Consider the following 22,409-nt stretch of genomic DNA (forward strand, 5'->3'; position numbering starts at 1 on the left):
AAACTACTTTAAGAGAATGATGAATAAATTAAATATCTCTAAAATTGACACTACCAACTCTTATTCAGCCATGCACTGTAACAAAAAAAAATAGATAAAAAATAAGTTAAACAATTTCAACTTGTTTTTATAATTTATGTCAACTATTCACAGGTCAAAACTGAAAATAATATGAATTGACTTGCAAAAACAAGTTGCAATTTCATGCTGCCTTTTTTACAATGTGGTTATTATTTTTCTTTACAAACTGTATTCATTCAAATGTCATAGTTTGTGAATGATTGAATCCACAGATATAAGTGAAAATGAGAGTCTTAAAGGCTTTCTGAAAGCGAGGATAGAAAAACCCATAGATCAAAGGATTAAAAGTTGAGTTAAAATAGGCAAACCAATATAAAGCCTCAAAAACATCAGCTGGGGTAACAAAATTGATGAAAGGATCAACAGCAATGGCAATAGTTGAGGGCAGCCAGCAGAGAAAGAAAACGCCCATAACAAGAGCCAGAGTTTTAGCTGCTTTTCTTTCTCTGTGTGCAGAGATTTGACTGTTAACACCTGTGGTGGTCATAGACACTTTCTCTGACAAAACCTTTGCGTGTTTTTTCACAACATTGAATATGATGATGTAAAGAGAGCTCATTATAGTTCCTGGAATAATAAATACTAAAATGATACAAATTAGTCTCCATTCTTTGTTAACAAACAGAGCACAGCCACCAAAACAGGACATTTGTAACATAAGAGCTTCCAGACCAACAGCATACACCCCTGAAAACACAACAGAAAAGCTGTACACAAATGAAAAGATCCATGTAAGGGTAATAAATCCAGTCACAGTGTTGTTTGTGATCCTCATTTTGTACTTCAGAGGGTCACAGATGGCCCAGTACCTATCAATAGATATTAAACTAAGATGTATTAAAGAAGAGAAACAGAAGGTCATGTCCAAACTAGAATGAACTTTACAAATAATGTCTCCCAAAAACCAGCAGCCCTCAACAGATCGCACCATATTGTAGGGCATCACCAGTAAACCCAGCAGACAGTCACACACAGCCAATGACTGAACGATCAGATGAGTTGGAGACTGAAGCTGTTTGAAGTGAGAGATGGAGATGATGATCAGCAGATTCCCAAAAATTGTCATGAGGATCATGAGTGAAATGAAAGCGTATATTGCCACTTTAACTACAGTGAGACGAAAAGTTCTAGGACAAGAGTCTGGATGTAAAGGATAACACAGGAGAATATTCTCAGTCTCATTGAAAGACATCGTGTCTTAAATGACTTAGTTAACAGGTAGACAATTACAACCCAAAGGTTAAACAAAATAATTTTAGAAATTACAACATGATTCAGGCAAATATATAAAGAAACATAAACATAAATACAGTACATGCTTATTCAATCTAACTTCCTAAATGAACGTGATATAGCTCAGATGTGTTTTTATATACAGTTCAGGTCAGGTCTCAACCCCCTCAGCTGTATACGTAACTAACTGATACACAAACATTGTGACTCATGAGATTACAACAAAAAACTGAACTGTGTGTCCTGAATTAAAGGTCAATGGAGGTATAATGGTGAGGTTAAAGATAATATAGTGGCAATTAAGTGGCAGGGCATAGGGGTGTGCGGACAAAAACAATTAGATAACATTGGCTTTGCATCCGAAAATGACCAACCTCGAGGCGATTCTGGCTGAGCAGGCAAGACCATGACGTATTTTTTTGATCAATCCATGCAAAACAAGGGATATACTATACATCTGACACTTAAAGTATGGAAACTTTGCAATTTAAAACACACATTTTTCTACATATAATTTAAAATTATTGGCTTATATTTGTATTGAATGTACCACCGTATGAGGAATTAAATACAAACCTGAAGATTTCTGTATTGTTTGTTTAATAAAATTTTAATGAAATGATAATGTTTAATAAAAACATATTTAAGAGATTGTCGTTTTTATTCATGTTCTCATATTTATACATCGAGGTTTGATGGTACAAGCATCAGGGTTGTTTCAGCTAAAACGTCTTCTATCCTTTACTGTGTGTGGGTTTTGGACTGGATTGCTCAAGTCGCCCCCTGACGGTTCAAAGAATTATGCAACAGCAAGTGCTTCAACTATAAATGCCTCGTCAGTTTGTCGAGATGCACGCATGATCAGCGGAGGTTCACGGTTTGGAGGCTCACGGTGCGGAGCAAAGTGTGAATATAACTTACCCTTCAAACACATCAATGACTCGAAGTTAAATCATGCAAATTATCTAGTGCGAGGAACGAGATATGAATATATGGTGTACTGTGTAACACAGCATAAAGTGATGTTGCACTTTACATTCTTAATGAAAACTACCGTACTGCAGTACTGTTAATGTAATGGTCTTGTCTGTTGTTCTTGTCATGTCTTTTATTTTGAAGTGTTTGTCTTGATTTGCATGTCTGTAGTCCTTGTAGTTCCTTTGTTGATTGGTTCCCTGTTGATTGTTTTCCCAGGTGTGTTTATGTTTGGATTCATGTTTCATGCCCTGGACGATGTATGTTATGTATGATCTGCATTTAGATCTAGCCTCTTCACTGCACACAACACGTTACAGAATCAACGACCATTATGGATTAAGCAGATCAGTTGAGTTCACTACACCAAGAATCAGGTACTGTTAATGATTTTACCGCAAAATTTTGAAGGATGGCGCCGTTGGCTACCCTTCCAGAATGGAGCCTCTGAACATGGTATTGACTGGGACTCAACCCCCAGTTGTGTAAAGTAGTTGCCTTGGACTGTGACTGTGAGTTGGGAGAGTTTATAGCTGGTGTATTACTTACTGCATCATCAGCCAAGCCACAGCCTGATCACATCAGGACAAACTCACCAAGAATCTCTTGTGTCATGGCTGTCCCATCAAATCTTTTTGGGAGGGGGAAGAGAGGAGTGTGGCCGAGAGCGCAGAGGACGCTGCCACTGTGTCTGAGTCGGCTCCTTCAAGGCCAACACGCGAACCAGTTCCTAAGATGGCTGCCATGTCTGCATCTAAGCCTATGTCCAAGATGGCTGCTACCACGCCTGTATCTGTTCCCAAGATGGCTGTCACCATGTCTGCTCCCGTTTTAAAGATGGCTACTGCCATACTGGCACCTGTTGTTAAGAGGGCCGTTGCCACAATCACACCTGTTCTTCAGAAGGCTGTCATCATACCTGCACCTATTCACAAGATGGCTGCCACACCAGAGCCACTTCACAAGATGGCTGCCACACCCAAGCCACTTCAGAAGATGGCCGCCTCACCAGCCTCTCCATTTCATGCCAGGACCCTATGGTTGATGTCTAGTCTGCTGGATACCCGGATGATGTCTGTACGGGTGGCTGGAATCCCAAGTCCGGTTATGTCCAGTTCTATGGTCTCTATGGCATTGGAAGTATGTCCTTTGAATTATGTGCTCCCTGTATTTGTCATGGCTCTGTGGTGTGTGTGTGGTCTTGCTTTCTGCTGTTTCACAAGATGTCTCTCAAACCAATAACCCAGAGTCACCTGAATTGGCCGCAAAGTCTGAACTTGAGTCCCCTGCACTTCCTGTTTCGGTTGAAAGGACTGAAACCGAGTCCTATGAGCTTCCTGGCCTGACCAAGTTGGCTGAGCCTGATGTTCCTGAATTTCCTGTCCCGACCATAATGCCAGTATCAATGTTTCCTTAGTTCCCTGTCCAAGCCAAAATGGTCTTCCTTGTGTTTTCTGTGTCCTGCAGGTCAACCAACATGGTCACTCCCAAGCTCTATAGACTATCTGCCCTTACAAAGATGGTCTATCTCAGACTCCCTGAACTCTCTGCCTGGCCCAAGATGGGCATTCCCAAGTTTCCTGAACTCTCTCTCTGCCTAGCCCAAGATGGCTGCCTCCGAGCTCTCTGGAATCTCTGCCTGGTCCAAGATGGCAGTTCCCGAGCTTGTTGAATTCACTGCCATAACTAACCTGGCCCAGAGGGCCCCTCTCTCTTTTCTCCCTCTGCCTAGGTTCCTGTTGCCACCAGCACCACCATGGGTTCCAACTTTGTTTTGGTTTCTGGTTCCACCTGCGGCTCCACCCTGGCTCCCTGCTCCGCCCTGGCTCTCGGCTCTGCCCTGGCTCCCTGCTCCCTGCTCTGCTGGCTCTTCCCTGGCTCCCTGCTCTGCTGGCTCTGCCCTGGTTTCCAGGCCCACAATCCCATCGCTTGGTCCACCTCCACTCCTCCACCCAGCATGAACTGATTATGTTTTTTTCTATTTTTGTTATTGAAGGGTGTTAGGAGCCGCCCACTAAGTGGGGGGTTCTGTAATGGTCTTGTCTATTGTTTTTGTCATGTCTTTATTTTGAAGTGTATATCTTGGTTTGCCATGTCTGTAGTCCTTGTTGTTCTTTTGTTGATTGGTTCCCTTTTGATTGTTTCTCCAGGTGTGTCTTGTTTTCACTGATTAGTGTCTGTATATATAGCCCTCATGTTGCCATTGTCTTTTGTGGTTGATTGTATTGTACTAGTGCTTTATGCAGCGTGTTGTGTTTTCGGTTTAGCTATAATTATTCTTGACCACGAACGAGACTGGGACTGCACCTTCCTCTCATCCTCATGGCCTACAAATTAGTAGTTGAAGACTTCACTTTATGCACACCTGCTTTGCTTATGTTGGGCTGTGAGCTTTGGATCCCCTCAGAGTTGTCATTTGGGAAACCTCCTGACATGTCAGTTGCACCTGCTAAACCAGAATATGCAAGACGGCTGCCGAACCAGGTGGAAAAGCCCATGTATATTCCAGAGATTAACTACAGAAAGCTGGCATAAGACAGAAGAGAAACTACAATGCTAGGAGCGAGGGACGGAACTTTCAGTCTGGCCAGTCAGTTTGGCTGTACAGAAAAAAGGTAGATTCCTGAAATTTGATTGTCACTGGGTGGGTCTCTGCTTGGTTTTAGAGAGAGTGGGAGAGCTAGTGTATAGGGTACAGATGTCACCGAGGGACAGGAAGGTTGTCCTGCACAGAGACAGAATAGCTCCTTATAGAGGTAACTTCTTTCCAGTCCCCTGCTGCAGAAAACAGCTTGGACGCTGACCACATGCCCCACTCTCCAGCTGTTCAAGAGTCCCCCTCCCTAAACACCACAGACTCAGCTACTTCCTATGGTTCCTACGTGAGTAGGCTCACTTCCAGGTTGAGGCAGAATGTTGGCATGTTTTGGCTGCAGCTCCTCTCTCACATTTGTTTGTCTGTTTCTAAATTTTAGACCACAATTTTGGAACATTTGAAGCTTGGTGAAGTTTGAATAACCTTTTGACCTATTGGATTATGATGTGGGTTTTAGTTTTATCTGTTGTCCTATTGTTCCTAATTTTTAACGTCCGTTGCTGGAACAAACTTTCCTGGTGCCCACCTCTGGATTTACATTTCTGCAAGGCAGCTTTTAGTGTGGATTTCTCGGCATGGCACTAAGGTACACTGTTTGCCAACGGTTGAAATTGAAACAGAACTTTTATTTACCACACAATTCCTGCTAACTATAATGATGTTGGAATACTCCAGCATAAGTGCTACTTACATCGCTCCCCAAGGTGCAATGTTGTATGCTTCTCATCTGATGCTGTTTCCTACCCTGCATTTCTTAGTTAACCCTAAAGGCTGCTGTATAAACTGGTTGGGATTTACCATAACAACTTGACTGGTCTAACAATACAAAAAGCATTCACGGGAGGTTTCAGAGTCCCCGTGCCTGTTAAAATCTGCGTGTTTTAATGCTTGCTCTGTCAACAATAAAGCAGTGGCTTTATCTGACATCATTCTAGAGAAAAACTATTTTTCAACCTGATCTTACGAATTGCTGTAGCATAGTCACAGAATTTTTTGCAAAATTTTCCATGGCATTCTCATGGATCTTCGCATTTTTCCAGGGCCCTGCCACGGACTTTCTTTTCCGTGGCATTCTCACATATTGGTGATCCAACTGTTTTGTCCTATTTTCTTAACATTGTCGCTTTGGTTTAGGGTTAGATTTACATAATAATAATAATAATAATAATAATAATGGCTTTTATTTATAGTGAACTTTACATTTTTAAGAAAATCTCAAAGTGCTACAATAAAATCACAAAGGTGCTACAAAAGACATATTGAAGGTCATAAAAAACACAATTTATACAAACAGTATTTAATAAAAAGACGATTAAAAAGTAATTAATCATTTAAACATTAAAAGATTTCTTAAAAAGGTATGTTTTAAGATCCTTTTTAAAAATCTCAGTCCTTTGTGGGGCCCTCAAGTATTCAGGAAGAGCATTCCATAGGTTGGGAGCAGCAGCACAAAATGCTCTATCACCAATGGTGCGAGTCCTAGTCCTTGGGGGAAGGAGCCGATGAGTGTTTGTGGAGCGTAGGGAACGTGCTGGGATCTGTAGTGTAAGTAATTCTTGCAGGTAACTGGGGGCTTTTCCATGAATACAGTTATGTGTAAGAAGGGAAACCTTGTATTCAATCCATGCTGAAATAAGGAGCCAATATAATGATTGTAGAACTGGTGTGATGTGTTCGTATCTGCAGTGTTCTGAATGTTCTGAAGTTTTTTAATGCTCTTTTCTGGGATCCCAATGAAAAGAGCATTACAATAATCAAGTCGTGAGGAAACAAATGCATGGACAAGTTTTTCTGCATCCCGTATAGTTAATGTGGGCCGGAGTTTGGCAATATTTCTGAGGTGATGAAATGACATCCCTACCCAAACCCAACTCTAAGCCCAACGTAAAGTTTAGAAAATATAAAATAATACATCAGATTTTTTTATAAACCAATACTTAAAGTGACAAACTAACGCAAACACCAAATCTAACCCTAAACTGAAGCGACAATGGTTTGAAAATAGGATCATAGCCAGGATTTATGACCTGATATGTAGACTGAGTAGACTACAATCATAGCTTAACTTGTCTTATTCTAGGTTGTTTACCCTTCAACAGTTACTATTAGAAATACTTGAAAAAATATCTTGAAAAACTTCCTTCCAGTAAGTTACAGGTTATAACAGGTTGTAACATATTATTTGAATCATCACTTTATTCATGTATGATTAAACAGTTGTAATTTCCACTGAATGCTTTTGTAAACATCATATTTGTCTAATATAACTAAACATACAGACTATTGAGGTCAGGATGTTAAAAGACAAATTTAAAACATTCATAACATACATCTCAGATCTAAAACTGTCTGGCTTTTTGTTCAATGTGTCATTACTATAATGACTGATCGAATATGTATGATGAGATTATTACAGGCCTGGATGTTTTTTTACTGTATGCTATAAATAATGTCAAAGAAGCAAAAGATTTAATCATATATATAACCTATAACACATACAACTTCTATAAGAGAATGATAAAGAAATGAAATATCTCTGAAATCAACACTACCAACTTTTATTCAACCACTGCACTGTAACAAAAAAACATGCAGCATTTTTGTCAAATCAACATATATTTTTATGCTGCTTAAAAAATTAAGTTAAACAATTTCAACTTGTTTTTATAATTTATGTCAACTATTCACAGGTAAAAACTTAAAATAATATGAATTGACTTGCAAAACCAAGTTGCAACTTCATGCCGCCCTTTTTACAGTTTGCTTTTTATTTATCTACAAAAACCATGTATTTATTCAAATGTCAGTGTTTGTGAATAATTGAATCCACAGATATAAGTGAATATGAGAGTCTTAAAGGCCTTCTGAAAGCGAGGATAGAAAAATCCATAAATCAAAGGATTACAAGCTGAGTTAAAATATGCAAACCAATATAAAGCCTCAAAAACATCAGCTGGGGTCACAAAATTGATGAAAGGATCAACAGCAATGGCAATAGGTGAGGGCAGCCAGCAGAGAAAGAAAACGCCCATAACAAGAGCCAGAGTTTTAGCTGCTTTTCTTTCTCTGTGTGCAGAGCTTTGACTGCATGTTAACACCTGTGGTGGTCACAGACACTTTCACTGACAAAACCTTTGTGTGTTTTTTTACAACATTGAATATGATCATATACAGAGAGCTCATTATAGTTCCTGGAATAATAAATTGTAAAATGATACAAGTTAGTCTCCATTCTTTGTTAACAAACACGGCACAGTCACCAAAACAAGACATCTGTAATATATAAGCTTCCAGACCAACAGCAGTCACACCTGAAAACACAAAAGAAAAGCTGTACACAAATGAAAAGATCCATGCAATGCTGATTGATACAGTCACAGTGTTGTTTGTGATCCTCATTTTGTACTTCAGAGGGTCACAGATGGCCCAGTATCTATCAATAGATATTAAACTAAGATGTATTAAAGAAGAGAAACAGAAGACCATGTCCAAGCTCGAATGAATTTTACAAATAGCATCTCCCAAAAACCAGCAGCCCTCGACAGATCGCACCATATTGTAGGGCATAACCAGTAAACCCATCAGACAGTCACACACAGCCAATGACTGAATGATCAGATGAGTTGGAGACTGAAGCTGTTTGAAGTGAGAGATAGAGATGATGATCAGCAGATTCCCAAAAACTGTCATGAGGATCAGGAGTGAAATGAAAGCGTACATTGCCACTTTAACTACAGTGAGCCGATGAGCTCTAGGACAAGAGTCTGGATGTAAAGGAAAACAAAGGAGAATATTCTCAGTCTCATTGAAAGACATCGCGTCTTACAGGACTTAGTTAACAGGAAGACAATTACAACCCAAAGGTTAAACAAAATAATTTTAAAAATCACAACATGGTTCAAGCAAATATATAAATAAACATAAATACAGTACATTCTTATTCCATCTAACTTCCTAAATGAGTGTGATATAGCTCAGATGTGTTCTTATATACAGATCAGGTCAGGTCTCAACCCCCTCAGCTGTATACGTAACTAACTAATACACAAATATTGCGACTCATGAGATTACAATTAAAAAACTGAACTGTGTGTCCTGAATTAAAGGTCAATGGAGGTATAATGGTGGGGTTAAAAATAACAGTGGCAATTTACATATTAGGAAGTACAATTTTTTTATAATATTGGCTCTGCATCCGAAAATGACCAACCCAGAGGCGATTCTGGTTGAGCAGGCAAGCCTATGACATGTCTTTTTGATCAATCCTTGCTAAATAATGCATATACTATACATCTGACACTTGAAGTAAAGTATGGAAACTTTGCCATTTAAAACAAAAATTATTTTACATATAATTCAAAATGATTGGCTTATATTAGTATTGAATGTACCACTGTATGAGGAATTAAATACAAACACTAAGATTTTTTTTGTTTGTTTAATAAAACATCATTCTCCCTCCACAACTTTCGTGAAGACACGCAAGAGAGAGACAGGCCGAATGGTAAGACTTTGTACTGATATGCCCGCCCCTCGAACACAAAGCAGCGAAATGGCCTGTGTTGAGGAAGAATTGAGACATGGAAGTATGCGTCCTTCAAGCCTATGGCTGCAAACCAAACTTGGGGACGGATGCATTGAGAAATGTTTTTCTGCGTCAACATCTTGAACGGCATTCTGTGAAGTGCACGTTTCAGCGAGTGCAAATTCAAGATCGCTCGTAACCCACCGCTTTTCTTGGGTACTATGAAGTAAGGGCTGTTAAACCCTGACCTCCTTTTGGCTAGAGGGACCGGCTATATCACATTTCTTGCCAGTAGAACCACAATCTCTGCACGCAGTACGTGTGTGTTGGCTTCTCCCTTGATATTATTCCTTTTGAAATTATTATGGCCTATTTTTCTGAAATTGGCTCCACCTTTCAGTTACTCATTAATTCATCATCATCTGTTGGGATAGTCCAGAAATGTTTTTAATTTTGTTGTTGTTCAACCTTTGCTTAAGAAACAGAGTTTGGGGGAAGATTGCCTTTAGAATTACCACCCTGTCTCAAAGTTATCATTTTTTATCCAAACTTCTAGAAAAAGTTGTTTATTCTTAACCGATTCCTTATCTGAATACAAGGAAGCTAACAGAACCTTACCAATATGGTTTCTCTGCCCATTATAATACAGAGTCTACTTTTTTAAAGTGCTTCTTCTTGATCTTACAGCTGCCTTCAATACAGTCGATCATAATAATCTTCTGTGGCAGTTAGAGCAATTATTTGGTTTTGGGGGTACCTTCTTGCAATAGTTCAATTCTTATTTTAGTGATAGGTCTTTTTTCCATTAAATTAGGTAAGTTCTCTTCATCTGATGCTCCGATTACCTGTGGAGTACCTCTCCATTCCTCTCCAAATCCATTTTGGGGCCACTTCTATTTAATTTATATATGAGACCTATGGGGTGTATTATTAGGAAACATAATGTTTTTCACCCTGTTTTTCATGTATTCAGGGTTAAGCCTGTCTTTAGATCCCCCTTTAACCCTGTCAAATCACCCCAGACAAACACCCTCCCCCCGTCTAGTGGATGGATCTCCAGTTTATGCTGTAAGGAGACTACTGGACGTTAGACCCCGTGGAAGGGGCTTCCAGAATCTGGTGGACTGGGAGGGTTATGATCCAGAGAAGAAGTGTTTGCTCCCGGCCCGGGATATTCTGGACCAGTCACTGATTGCAGACTTTTGTCAGCGACAAGGTGAGCCCTTCCCTGGTGCGCCTGGGGGGGGGGGGTTCTGTCAGGTATTCAGTTTGATTTCACCATGTTGTCCTGTGTTTTTGTTATCTGTTTGACAGCCTGCCATGGGCTCTGCTCTCCCGTTTCCTTGTTTATTTCCTCATTATTAGTTCATGCCCCTCGGCTGTCCTCCCTTGTTATCTCCTCATTCCTTCCCCTATATATTGCCCTTGTGTTTTCTGTCTTGTTCCAGACCATGTAGCTAGCTTAGCTTGTGATAACTCTCTTAGTTGTTAGTTTAGTCGTGTCCTCTCAAGCGCTGCCGTTCTTTATTTTGTTACTTGCCCTGTTAGGTCCTAGATATGTTGCTTAGGCATCTCCTCTGCTCTCCAGCCCAGACGTCAATGGCTCTTTGGATAACAGGTGCAGGAATGGTGGTAGCCATCTTAAAAACAGGTGCAGGTAACATGACAGCCATCTTGGGTGCAGAGACAGGCACGGTGGGGGCCATCTTAGAGACAGGCATGGTGGCGGCCATCTTAGAGACAGTCATGGCATAGGTAGCTTTAGGTAAAACAGGCATGACTTTAGCTGGCTCTTGTGAGGTGGTTGTGGTTGAGCTGTAGTGTTCCTCATCTACAACTCCCACGGTGAAGGGAGAACCACTCAACAAAAGAGCAAAGTCTATGTAACTTTCTACTGTCCAGATTGAGGCATCACGTGGCATATACAGGCGTAAATTTCTATCAAGTGCATTATAAAAAATGTCCTTAAGCATTTCATCCTTATAATGTACCTGATAGCTCAGATCTAGGAAATCCTTGAAGTAATCCTCAATCGGTCTGTTGTTCTGGCGTAGTCCAAGCAAGCAAACAGTGGATTCATGATGCCGACAGGAATTCAGAAACCTCAGCTGGATTCTGGTAAGGTGAAGTATTCTGTAACGTGGGCCACTAACACAAAGCGAGAGAGAGAGATGAATCCATGTGCAGGAGGTTTATTATAAAGTAAATCCACACCGGCAAGCAAACACATCCAAATAGGGTAATCCAATAGCGAAATCCAAAATATACAGGCAAGAGGTCAAAACCATGAACATGAAAACAGAATAAGGAAACAGGATACTAGATACAAGACACATGATACAAAACTATGTAACGCTAAGAACTGCAGCTGTTACACATACAATACTTCGCAGGGATATAATCAGAAGGAATAATAATAATTCGTTACATTTATATAGCACATTTCTGCAGACCTCAAAGCACTTTACATATGAATGGGGGAATCTCCTCAACCACCACCAATGTGCAGCATCCACCTGGATGATGCGATGGCAGCCATATTGCGCCAGAACGCCCACCACACACCAGCTTATATTATTGGAGAGGAGACCGAGAGATATGAACAATTATTAGATATAGCCAATTAGTAGATATGGGGATGATTAGTAGGGCAAGTTTGGCCAGGGTACACCCCTACTCTGTTTCGAATGACATCCTGGGATTTTTAACGACCACAGAGAGTCGGGACCTCGGTTTAACGTCTCATTCGAAAGACAGTGCTTTTTTGACAGTATAGTGTCCCCATCACTATACTGGGGTGTTAGGACCCACACAGCCCGCAGGGTGAGCACCCCCTGCTGGTCTCACTAACACCTCTACCAGCAGCAACCTGGTTTTTCCCAGGTGGTCTCTCATCCAAGTACTGATCAGGCTCAGCCCTGCTTAGCTTCAGTGGGCAAGCTGTCTTGGGCTACAGGGTGATATGGTTATACAGAAATACACAGAAAGTGGAAAGTGAAGTATGACATGACCAGAATACAAAATAAAAGACTAAAAACCGAACAGGATATCAAAATAAAAGTTTGAAACACAAAACAAAACAGAACACGAGACAAAACCTTTACATTCAAATTTTGATTCACCTGCATCTGGGTCTCGCTCTCATCCCTGACAGTCTTACCTGATTTAAATGGTCTCTCAAGTTGGCATTAAACCGTAATTCGTGGTATTAAACCGTAAGGTAAATTAAACCTATGTAAAGAGATTATCTAAAGACTACTAAAAGCAAATCTTTTCAATAAAGATGAAGTAACATAGTTAAAAGAGTACAAGCATGAATGTGTAGCATACTGTACACATTAAAAGTTGAGATATAACAGTAACAATAACTTTAAAGTTTAATCTTTCAACACAGAAATTAACAGCTAAAATGTATATAATATTTCAGAAAATTAAATGTTGTCATAGGCCTGTACTTAAAATACTGTATGAATAAGTGTACTTACAATACTGTATGAATGAGTTTACATTTACCTCTGAAGCCTTAGTTTAATTTTAACCTCTCCCCAAACTTAATGCACCCAGTCTTTTGCACTTATGGATAACCCTCACAAATAAATGTAAAAATCTCATATATCTATAGTTATAAATGTATATTTCACCACAGTGTTTGATCTGTATTCAACACATTTACAACCATTCAAACACTCAAACAAAGTTTAGTTACAGTATGATGCAATCACACAAACACAATTAGTTATGCTTAGTTATGATGCAATATCAGTGTTTATCACACAAACACACAGCAGCACCCAGGAGTCTTATTATAATTTCTCACTTTTAACAACATTTACCTCTCAAAGGTCCTCACCTCTCATTGTTGACAGTCACTCATCCAGGTGTCATAGATTTGCTATCACATCTTGCATCAGATTAACCCTGTTTGTCCAAGCATGGAGGATCATATAGTGTTCAACTTACTTCTCTTTTCACTTTGTATTGGAACCAGCTTTTACATTTTTGAAAAATCTTTAGTCACTTGAAATGCACATTTTGCTGTTTGTACCCTATAAACAACTTTCCAGTACACTCGCAGAAGAAAAAGTACAAAAGCTGTCACTAGAGTGGTACCCTTTCAAAAAGTACACATCTGTACCTAAAGAGTGCATATTAGTACCTTAATTGTACATACTGGTACCAAATCTGTACTTAAAATTAGGACCTTTTAAAGGGAACCTCTCAGTGACAGCTTTTCTTTTTTCTAAAAGTGTAGGCCTACACTTTTACTGTGCTACAGTCAGTTGTGATGAAAACACCTAATATGTCAGACTAAAATAAATAATGTATAAGCTTTTAATGTTGTTTACACTTTAACAATCACTTTCTTTTGAGTATAAATAACTGATTGTTCCAGATTCGTTCCAAATTTGTTGTGACTTATAATGAATGAGAGTGATGATTTGATCAGAAAATGAGCAGACTGCAATGAAGAGAAAGTCTTTGAAATTATTTGAATCTGTTGTGATGATGTGCAGACAGTATATACTAGGGGCTACATAAGAATATTGTCCATCATGTTTCATAGACCCGGTGCTAGAAATCAAATCATTTTAAATAGTAGGATGTACATTTATTATTTGAATCATGACTTTATTCACATGATTAAACAGTTTTTTCCTCTGATTGCTTTTGTATTATCAAATTTAGGACTTTTGTATCATCATTTAGGGTTTACATGTGCCATATCACTGAACATACAGACTACTGAGTTCAGTAAAGTTTTAACATTGGCCATACATCTCAAATCTAAAACTAACAATTTCAGTTCTTCTACTAACAACAGATCTAATATGTATGATTTTCCCATCAAGATCATTACAGGCATTAAGGCTCCTTTGGTGAATTATTCATATTTACATATGTAATATACATATGCATACATTACAATAAAGTCAATATTAAATCAAATAAAGTTGAATCATACATAAATTGTCACATTACACTACTTTTCAAATTAACTACCAGCTTCACAATATTTATTCAGTCATCAGAAATCATACCCAGATAGCAGACAAACAGTGAATCAACATTGAAATGATGTTAATCCATCAACCAAATTATCATTGAATCAACATTGAAATTTTACATTGATTTTTCATCAGGTTTGCACCCTGGAATAATGTTATTTCAATGATGCAAAATCAATCTAAATGGTTACAAAACCAATCTTAATTCAACATAAATTCAATCACTTAAGGTAACAGACCAACAGTGAATCAACATAGAATTGATGTTGATGCCATTAACCAAATTATCATTGAAACAACGTTGACATTTTTCATTGATTTTTCATCAGGTTTGCAGCCTAGAATAATGTTATTTCAATGATGGAAAATCAATCAAGATGGATATAAGATCAATGTTTATTGAACATCATTTCAATAGTGTAATTAACAATAAAGCAACATTAAAGCAAAGCTTTATCTACTGCAGGATTCAATGTTACTAAATCAAGTCTGTTTTGACTAGTTTTTAAATCAGAGACCATGTAGGGCTACAATTAACATACTTTAAACCAAAAAGTCACTAACTTGCAATACACCCACACAGTTTACACAGGATACATCACACTCAAGAAATTAAATACCACGAGCAAAGTTAAACGTATATATATCTTAAAATACAATTGTATGATTCAAATTTTTTTGCCATAAAATACAAAAGTACAAATTAAAATTATAAATATTATTGCCACTAGAGGACTCTGGAAAATTAAGACAACATAAACATACATCAGCAAAATGAATTTGGAAAAGCAATTCAATTTCAATTCAATTAAATTTTTAATGACCAGATACAGGTACCATACAAAACTCAAAGACACAACTGTACTTCTTGAAACATTTAGAAATTGAAACATTACCACAGTTCATTGTTTAGGACTATTCAGTAACTGAAGCTCCTCCTCTGATGCAAATGTGATGGATTTACTTCACATTAAACAGAGACACTGTTGAACACTGCAGGCCCTTTTATACACCAATCCATTCACGGGCATAACATAGCTGTTTTTGCACAGTCACAGCAAGGACATACTCTGAGGTCTCCCAGATTTCATTGGTTCTTGTGAGACATCTAAAGAATTAAAAACAAGCAGGAAGTTAGAACTCCATACTGTGGCTACATGGGGAAAATATTTCCTAGACAACATAGTATTGTGTATGGAAGAGTGTGGTTCAAAATGAGATATATCACAGTATATGAGTGTTTCAGCTTTATGTTTATATTGTTTTTGGAATATACAAATTTGCCACTCACCAATCAGATTCCAACCAAATGCTCACCACAGCTTTAAAAATATAAGTTAAAGTCAGTGTTAAAGGGAAAATGCAAAAAATAAATAAAAGATAAGTCTTAATAGACAGAATCTTGTTTTTGAATCAGTTATTTTTGTAGGCTATTAAAGATATACTAAGCATTGGAGATGCACCAAAAGTAAAATTCTTGTCCAAAGCTGACAATTAAAAAAAACATTTTTCTAATTATTTTGCCAATTTTCTCAACATGATTGCACAATTAAAATTTTCAAAATGTCCTTTTTACTATATTTAGTTTACATTATTTAAAACATTTTTTTTACATTACAGCAGTCATTAAATGTCCTTTTTACACCTAGTCACTTCTCTGATCAGATTCATTTGGTCACATAAATGAGTTAATGTTAAAGAGTTAATCCAATCTACTATTCTGCACAAATGGTAAATAACATTTTCACTTAGGAAACATTGTACTGTATGTTGAGCAGCGAACGCCGCTTGAGCGATATAGTTTGACGATCCATTTGCTAACAGGACAACAACTTTTATCAGAATGACAAAAAAGAGACTGAACAAAGAAAGTAAAAAGCGACAAGACCACTTCGAAACAGACTCCATGATCATTCCCTCATAGCACCTTCATATTTATAATCTCCATATTTAAAGATCTCATATAGCCTACATGTATTTTCCTGTCAGGTTTGTGCATATTCATACTTGTTTGTATGCCTATTTCTAATGTTATGTATGCATAAATATAAAATACAATGCATACTATATCTTCAATAGCCTAGAAAATAAATAACTGATTTTAAAACAAGATTCTGTCTATCAACCCTTAATTTTTTGTTATCTTTAGTGCATTTTCACGTTAACACTACCTTGCCCATCACAGTTTTTTAAATGTATTAAGTTCATTTAATTTAAAGCTAATTGGTGAGGGGCAAATTTGGATATTCCAAAAACAATATAAACATAAATCTTAAACATATATACCGCTACCATGAAATAAAATGACAAATTGTGTGGGATGGATTTTGTCATACCGCCCGCATTCACGGCATTTCTGCAACTTAAATCAGGCTCAGCAGAGTGTGTCAACTGCCACGGGTGTTTGTACAAAAACTATTATGCGAGATAGAGGTAGTGATATAGGGCTGGACAATAATGCCCCATTCGGACAGCCAGCGACCAGCAGTAGCAGAGCGACGCGATCTCATTCATTTCGATGGAGGCCTGGCGGCTTCCGGCGGCACGAGCGGGGGCGACCGTTGGCGACCGCGTCGGCGTGTTCAGTGATGCGAGAAAGTTGATAAAAGTTTAACTTTATGCAAATGTTGAGCGAATTTCGAGAGAGGCTACCAATGAGAACAAAGCAGTGGAGTTCACGTCATCCTTCTCTCTGCAGTTGCTGGAGTGGATGGTGCTCGTTTGTTTGTGATAACCGGGTTTGGACACGCCTCGTTGGGGGGGACGGGCGACGCGCAGCGGTGGCGTCGCTGGCTGTCTGAATGAAGGGTAATTAAATATCGATATATGTCGCGGTATAAATTTTTTCAATGATATGGCTTCTAAACACATTTCCGATATTTCGATATACATTACTGCATCCCGTTGCCGTTCCCATGTCACTTCCCACGTTCGGGCGGCCAGCGACGTTGTCGCTGTGTGTCGCTCGTCTCTTTCAATGAGGCATGTTTAAATCTGGTAGTCATAAACAAATGAGTACTATCCACTCCAGTAACTGACAAAAGAAGGATGATGTGAGCTTCGCTGCTTCGTTCTCATTGGTGGTCGCTCCCGGGGTTCTCTCAACATTTGCATAAAGTTTAAATTTTCTTGGCTTTCTCGCTACGCTGGACACGCCCAAACAGTCGCCAACGGTTACTTTCGCTCGTGTCGGCGGAAGTCGTCGGGTTTCCATTGAGGTGAATGAGATTTACTGCTGGTCGCTGGCTGTCTTAATGGGGTGTAAAAACACTTATTAAATGCCGGTCAATGCGCATCTTTCTTTAGAGCATGTGGCGTCTTTTGCAGCTAAGCAACCATGAGCCGTGCATTCCGGAAAACAATGCCTGATCGAATTTAAACTCTCATCTGTGCCTTGCGTCAAATCATATCATTGTTATTATGAGATCAATGAATCTGCTGTTCGCCCAGAGAAGAGCTATCACTCAGAATATGAGAAGGAGGTGCGGCTTTAGTTCGTGTCAAGTCACAGCTTCCAATGGTGACACCAGGGAGGGAGAACAGGAGATGTAATGCAACAAAAACTGAACTACGAATGAGAAAAATCAGGTTCACGTTTTAAAAAGGGGGAAAGAAACATGCAATAGATAAAAGTATGTAGGCAGCTATTCTTCTCGTTATGAGTATATGTATAGACGGTTTCATCGGACACACGTGATACACGTCTGGATCCGAACCTTACTTCCGGTTTCCTTTTTTTGATGGTCTGACTTGTTGCTAAACTGATCTCTTGAACAAATGCCTCGTCGAAAATAACAAATGTTTTTGTTTCCTAGGTAATCTATGTGTTGTTTTTTGTGCTTGTTATATAAATAAACTAAGTTTAAAGAACTTTGTTGTTATTTATTCTTAGCAGAGTTTACCGGAAGTTACGTGCGGATCCCGACAGCTGCTTGTTTATGTTGTTACTGCTGAAACAGTCTATATGAAGTAGTATGCTAGTGTCCAATATATTATGTAGCTTGCTATGCAATTACAAATAGAGCTTTGATATAAATGTTTCTGTCCAACTATCTTATGTATCATTAAATAGCCTACTACCATTCAAAAGTTTTAGGGTCACTTACACTTTTCCACATTTTACTATAATAGTGAATTGATAAAAATGATGGCACTATGAAAGTTAATACTGTGATTGAAGAATTTGTTATTAAAATGATCCATTAGTTTTAGAGCCCTGCATTACAGCATTTATCACTTACTGAACCTTATTAATATTAAAGGTGAGCCCTAAAGTCTGATTATTTGACAGTGAGTTTACATTTAATTTTGTATGAAGGCTAAAAACAAATAAAAAATTAAAGCAGTCGAAAATGGACAAAGAGAGACGGATTTAAACACCAAGTGTAAACGTAATGTGTCTCTCTCGTCCACTTGTGATCTGATCGACGAAAACACATCTTAATACAAAGTTTAACAGCCCCGGGATATTTTTCCTCACGTCGATGAAAAAGGAGTGTCTAAGCTACGTATATGGTTGCTTTTTGTATGTGATTTTAAGCGGAATCAGACTTTTTCCAAGTTAAACATAAATCTGTGTGCTTTGATGGATCACAGGCAAAGGACAGTGCAAATTGTTCATTTTGTTTCATTGCGTTTGCTTTGTAGCTACTGGAAGCCATGTTAACCTTGGCATGACACGGCCGGGCCATCGTACGAGTTAAAACGCGTTCCGAATGGGTGGGGGGGGCTAGTCTACAACATAAAAACTTAAGATTTACATTACCATAACATCTTCTCTCTGAAGAATCACTCTGAAGATTCACTCAGCTTCTTCTAACTTCGGCAAGTCTTTTAAAAAGAGTGATAGAGGTAATATGATAGAGATTAGTAGCTAGCGAATACACTTCAGTTTATACATTTTGTACATTACTTAATTAATTGCCATTTACCTTTCATTATGTACTGTGACTGGATAATCCATTCGCTGACCTTTAATAAAAAAAAATACAAAGATAAACGAAGTAATAATTAACAACACCTGTCACATCATGTATCAACTGGCAGAAAGGCACTCTTACCATGTGTGAGAGAACGCAGGAAATCACTCTAATGGGCCTACAAAAAGAGAAATAATGAAAGGGAAAAACACTCCCATTAGGCAAGTTTTGAGCCAAACATTGGTTGTAATTTTGGTGAAGTATTGACTTCAGCCACGTCAAGCTATAAGGAATGTCAAAATACATTAGAACTTTTAAAATATATACTCTTCTTTAAGTAGGCTAAATAGACAATTCGTATTATTACTGTTCCTAAAACAACAACAGGCTTTATAAGGTTAGCTATAATAATATAAATAAACTGAACAGTTCTGTGCAATAACATTAAATTAAGACATATTTACAAAAACACCCACGAAAAATTAAGCATTAACAAACCATTGTAAACCGCAAGGTCCTGCTACCACACCATTACTACAATATAAACTTGCAAACCTCACCTAACAGTAATTACTAACTAAGCTGTAACAAACAAGACAGCAAGAAACTTATGCAAAACTGAATATATATTTTAAACTTACCTCTAAAACCCCGCTGGCACTGTCGTTGTCCTTTCGCGCCCAAACTTAACGTTCTAATCTTCTGCGCTTCTAAACTGAGTGGCGGTTGGCAACTGAAGGGTCATTACTGCCACCTACTGGACTGGGTGTAGCGCATTTAATAGCCAGTGGGGGAATTTTTTATTATATACTGTGTTCTTTGGGCTATTAAAATTGAGCAATAAATGAAATTTAAAGTTAATTTAAATTTCACACGATTTTTTTTCTATAACACTTTACATAATTATATGCAAATTTGCTAGACAAACACTATAAGAGATATAAGAGCAACAAAACTAATGTTAGGTTATTTATTTCATAACTTTACCAATTCCTGCAAAAATAAAATTAAATAATATAATAAAATAAAAATTATAATGTAATTGATTTGTGATTATTAATAATATGTTTTGACTTATGATTGTTGTTTGTTAATATACACTTAGTTGGCAGTTTTCTGACGATGGTAAACTAAGGCATTTCTGTCTAAGGCATTTAGGTCATTTTTGTTAAACGTATTTAAAATAGCTGTTGATTCCCCAAAATGATCAAACATTTGAAATCTTCTTTAACACTCACATATTTACAGCTGATCTGACCAGATAATTATTACTTGCTGTATAAAAGCAAAAAACTTGTCTGATGGTGGTCCTGGGGGGGAAAGGTCTTTAGGTCATAAAATGAACAGGACTTTATAGGATCGTAAATATTTTCACTAAATTATACAGAAATTCACCCAATTTGATTTGTGTTAAAGTGTGCAGATGAAGCTGACCAAAAATCAACATTGAGTCTATGTTTGGCTTATCAACATTGAAAAATATATTTATTATAAACATTGATTCAATGTTTGGATATTCAACATTGAGAAAGCAATACATTAGCAACATTGATTCAATGTTATGTAACATTGAAATTTCAACCTTGACCATAATGATGATTCTGATGGAATTTCAACATTTAATCAATGTCACCTTGCTATCTGGGTATTTATTCAAATGTCAGAGTATGTGTATGATTGAAGTCACAGATATAAGTGAATATGAGAGTCTTAAAGGCCTTCTGAAAACGAGGATAGAAAAATCCATAGATTAAGGGATTACAAGTTGAATTTAAATAGCCAAACCAAACCAAAGCATCAAAAACATCAGCTGGGGTCACAAAATTGATGAAAGGATCAACAGCAGTGGCGATAAAAAAAGGAAGCCAGCAGATAAAGAAAACGCCCATAACAAGAGACAGAGTTTTAGCTGCTTTTCTTTCTCTGTGTGCATAGATTTGACTGTTAACACCTGTGGTGGTCACAGACACTTTCTCTGACAAAACTTTTGCGTGTTTTCTCACAACATTAAATATGCTGATATACAGAGAGCTCATTATAGTTCCTGGAATAATAAATACTACAATGACACAGATTAGCCCCCATTCTTTGTTAAAAAACAAAACACATCCACCAAAACAAGACATTTGTAATATAAGAGCTTCCAGACCAACAGCATTCACCCCTGAAAACACAACAGAAAAGCTGTACACAAATGAAAAGATCCATGTAAGGGTTATAAACACAGCCACAATGTTGTTTGTGACCCTTATTTTGTATCTTAAAGGGTCATATATGGCCCAGTACCTGTCGATAGATATTAAGCTAAGATGCAATAAAGATGAGATACTGAAGGTCATGTCCAAACTAGAATGCACTTTACAAACAACATCTCCCAAAAACCAGCAGCCCTCGACAGATCGCACCATACTGTAGGGCATCACCAGTAAACCCAGCAGACAGTCACACACAGCCAATGACTGAACAATCAGATGAGTTGGAGACTGAAGCTGTTTGAAGTGAGAGATGGAGATGATGATCAGCAGATTCCCAAAAACTGTTGTGAGGATCATGAGTAACATTACAGCGTACATTGTCACTTTAACAACAATGAGACGATGAGCTCTCAAACAAGAGTCTGGATGTAAAGAATAGCACAGGAGAATATTCTCAGTCTCATTGAAAGACATTGTGTCTGCCTGAGTTTCTGACTGATATACAGGTTTAAATCTTGATAAATATTGACCAAATATTTAGCAAATTTTAAACAAACTTAATTCAAAAATTATAATATGACAAAGACAAACTACATCAAAAGAAAAACTGATATACAAACAGTACATTCCTATTTAAAATAACATCTCAATGGACTCATCGCTGTAGCTACGTCTCTTTATATATTCTCAGATTTAAGGTGTCTGCCCCTAACACATGTACATGTAACCCATGGTTACAGGATTATCTGTAGCTCTGTGTCTGTCAGGTTCATTTCCTGTGAACTCACAACTCCAATTCTTTGTCTTTTTTCTCATTTTCATATTTTTTTAAATATGTATTATGCTTTAATTATGTGTACAGTATGTTTACTTTAAAAG

At 37.8% G+C, this 22,409-nt stretch overlaps 2 protein-coding genes and 1 long non-coding RNA gene across 3 annotated transcripts; all 3 read right to left on the reverse strand.

Annotated features, from left to right (window-relative positions):
• Positions 1-253: 253 nt before the first annotated feature.
• Positions 254-1,273, reverse strand: LOC129429439 (trace amine-associated receptor 4-like). Its single transcript, XM_055186141.2, has one exon. The coding sequence runs from the start codon at positions 1,271-1,273 to the stop codon at positions 254-256; it is 1,020 nt and encodes a 339-aa protein (XP_055042116.2).
• A 13,178-nt stretch (positions 1,274-14,451) lies between these two features.
• Positions 14,452-20,090, reverse strand: LOC129435330 (uncharacterized). Its single transcript, XR_012358462.1, has 5 exons — positions 19,977-20,090; positions 19,477-19,513; positions 19,348-19,387; positions 19,182-19,246; positions 14,452-15,524 (listed from the first exon to the last, which is right to left on the reverse strand). It is a non-coding gene; the product is annotated as an uncharacterized lncRNA (long non-coding RNA).
• An 894-nt stretch (positions 20,091-20,984) lies between these two features.
• Positions 20,985-22,004, reverse strand: LOC129430050 (trace amine-associated receptor 4-like). The gene has a single exon (XM_055187053.2). It carries the CDS (start codon positions 22,002-22,004, stop codon positions 20,985-20,987), a length of 1,020 nt encoding a protein of 339 aa, XP_055043028.2.
• Between the last annotated feature and the right edge of the window lie 405 nt (positions 22,005-22,409).

The sequence above is a fragment of the Misgurnus anguillicaudatus genome, chromosome 18, assembly GCF_027580225.2.
Source record: "Misgurnus anguillicaudatus chromosome 18, ASM2758022v2, whole genome shotgun sequence".
NCBI classification, from domain to species: Eukaryota; Metazoa; Chordata; class Actinopteri; order Cypriniformes; family Cobitidae; genus Misgurnus; species Misgurnus anguillicaudatus.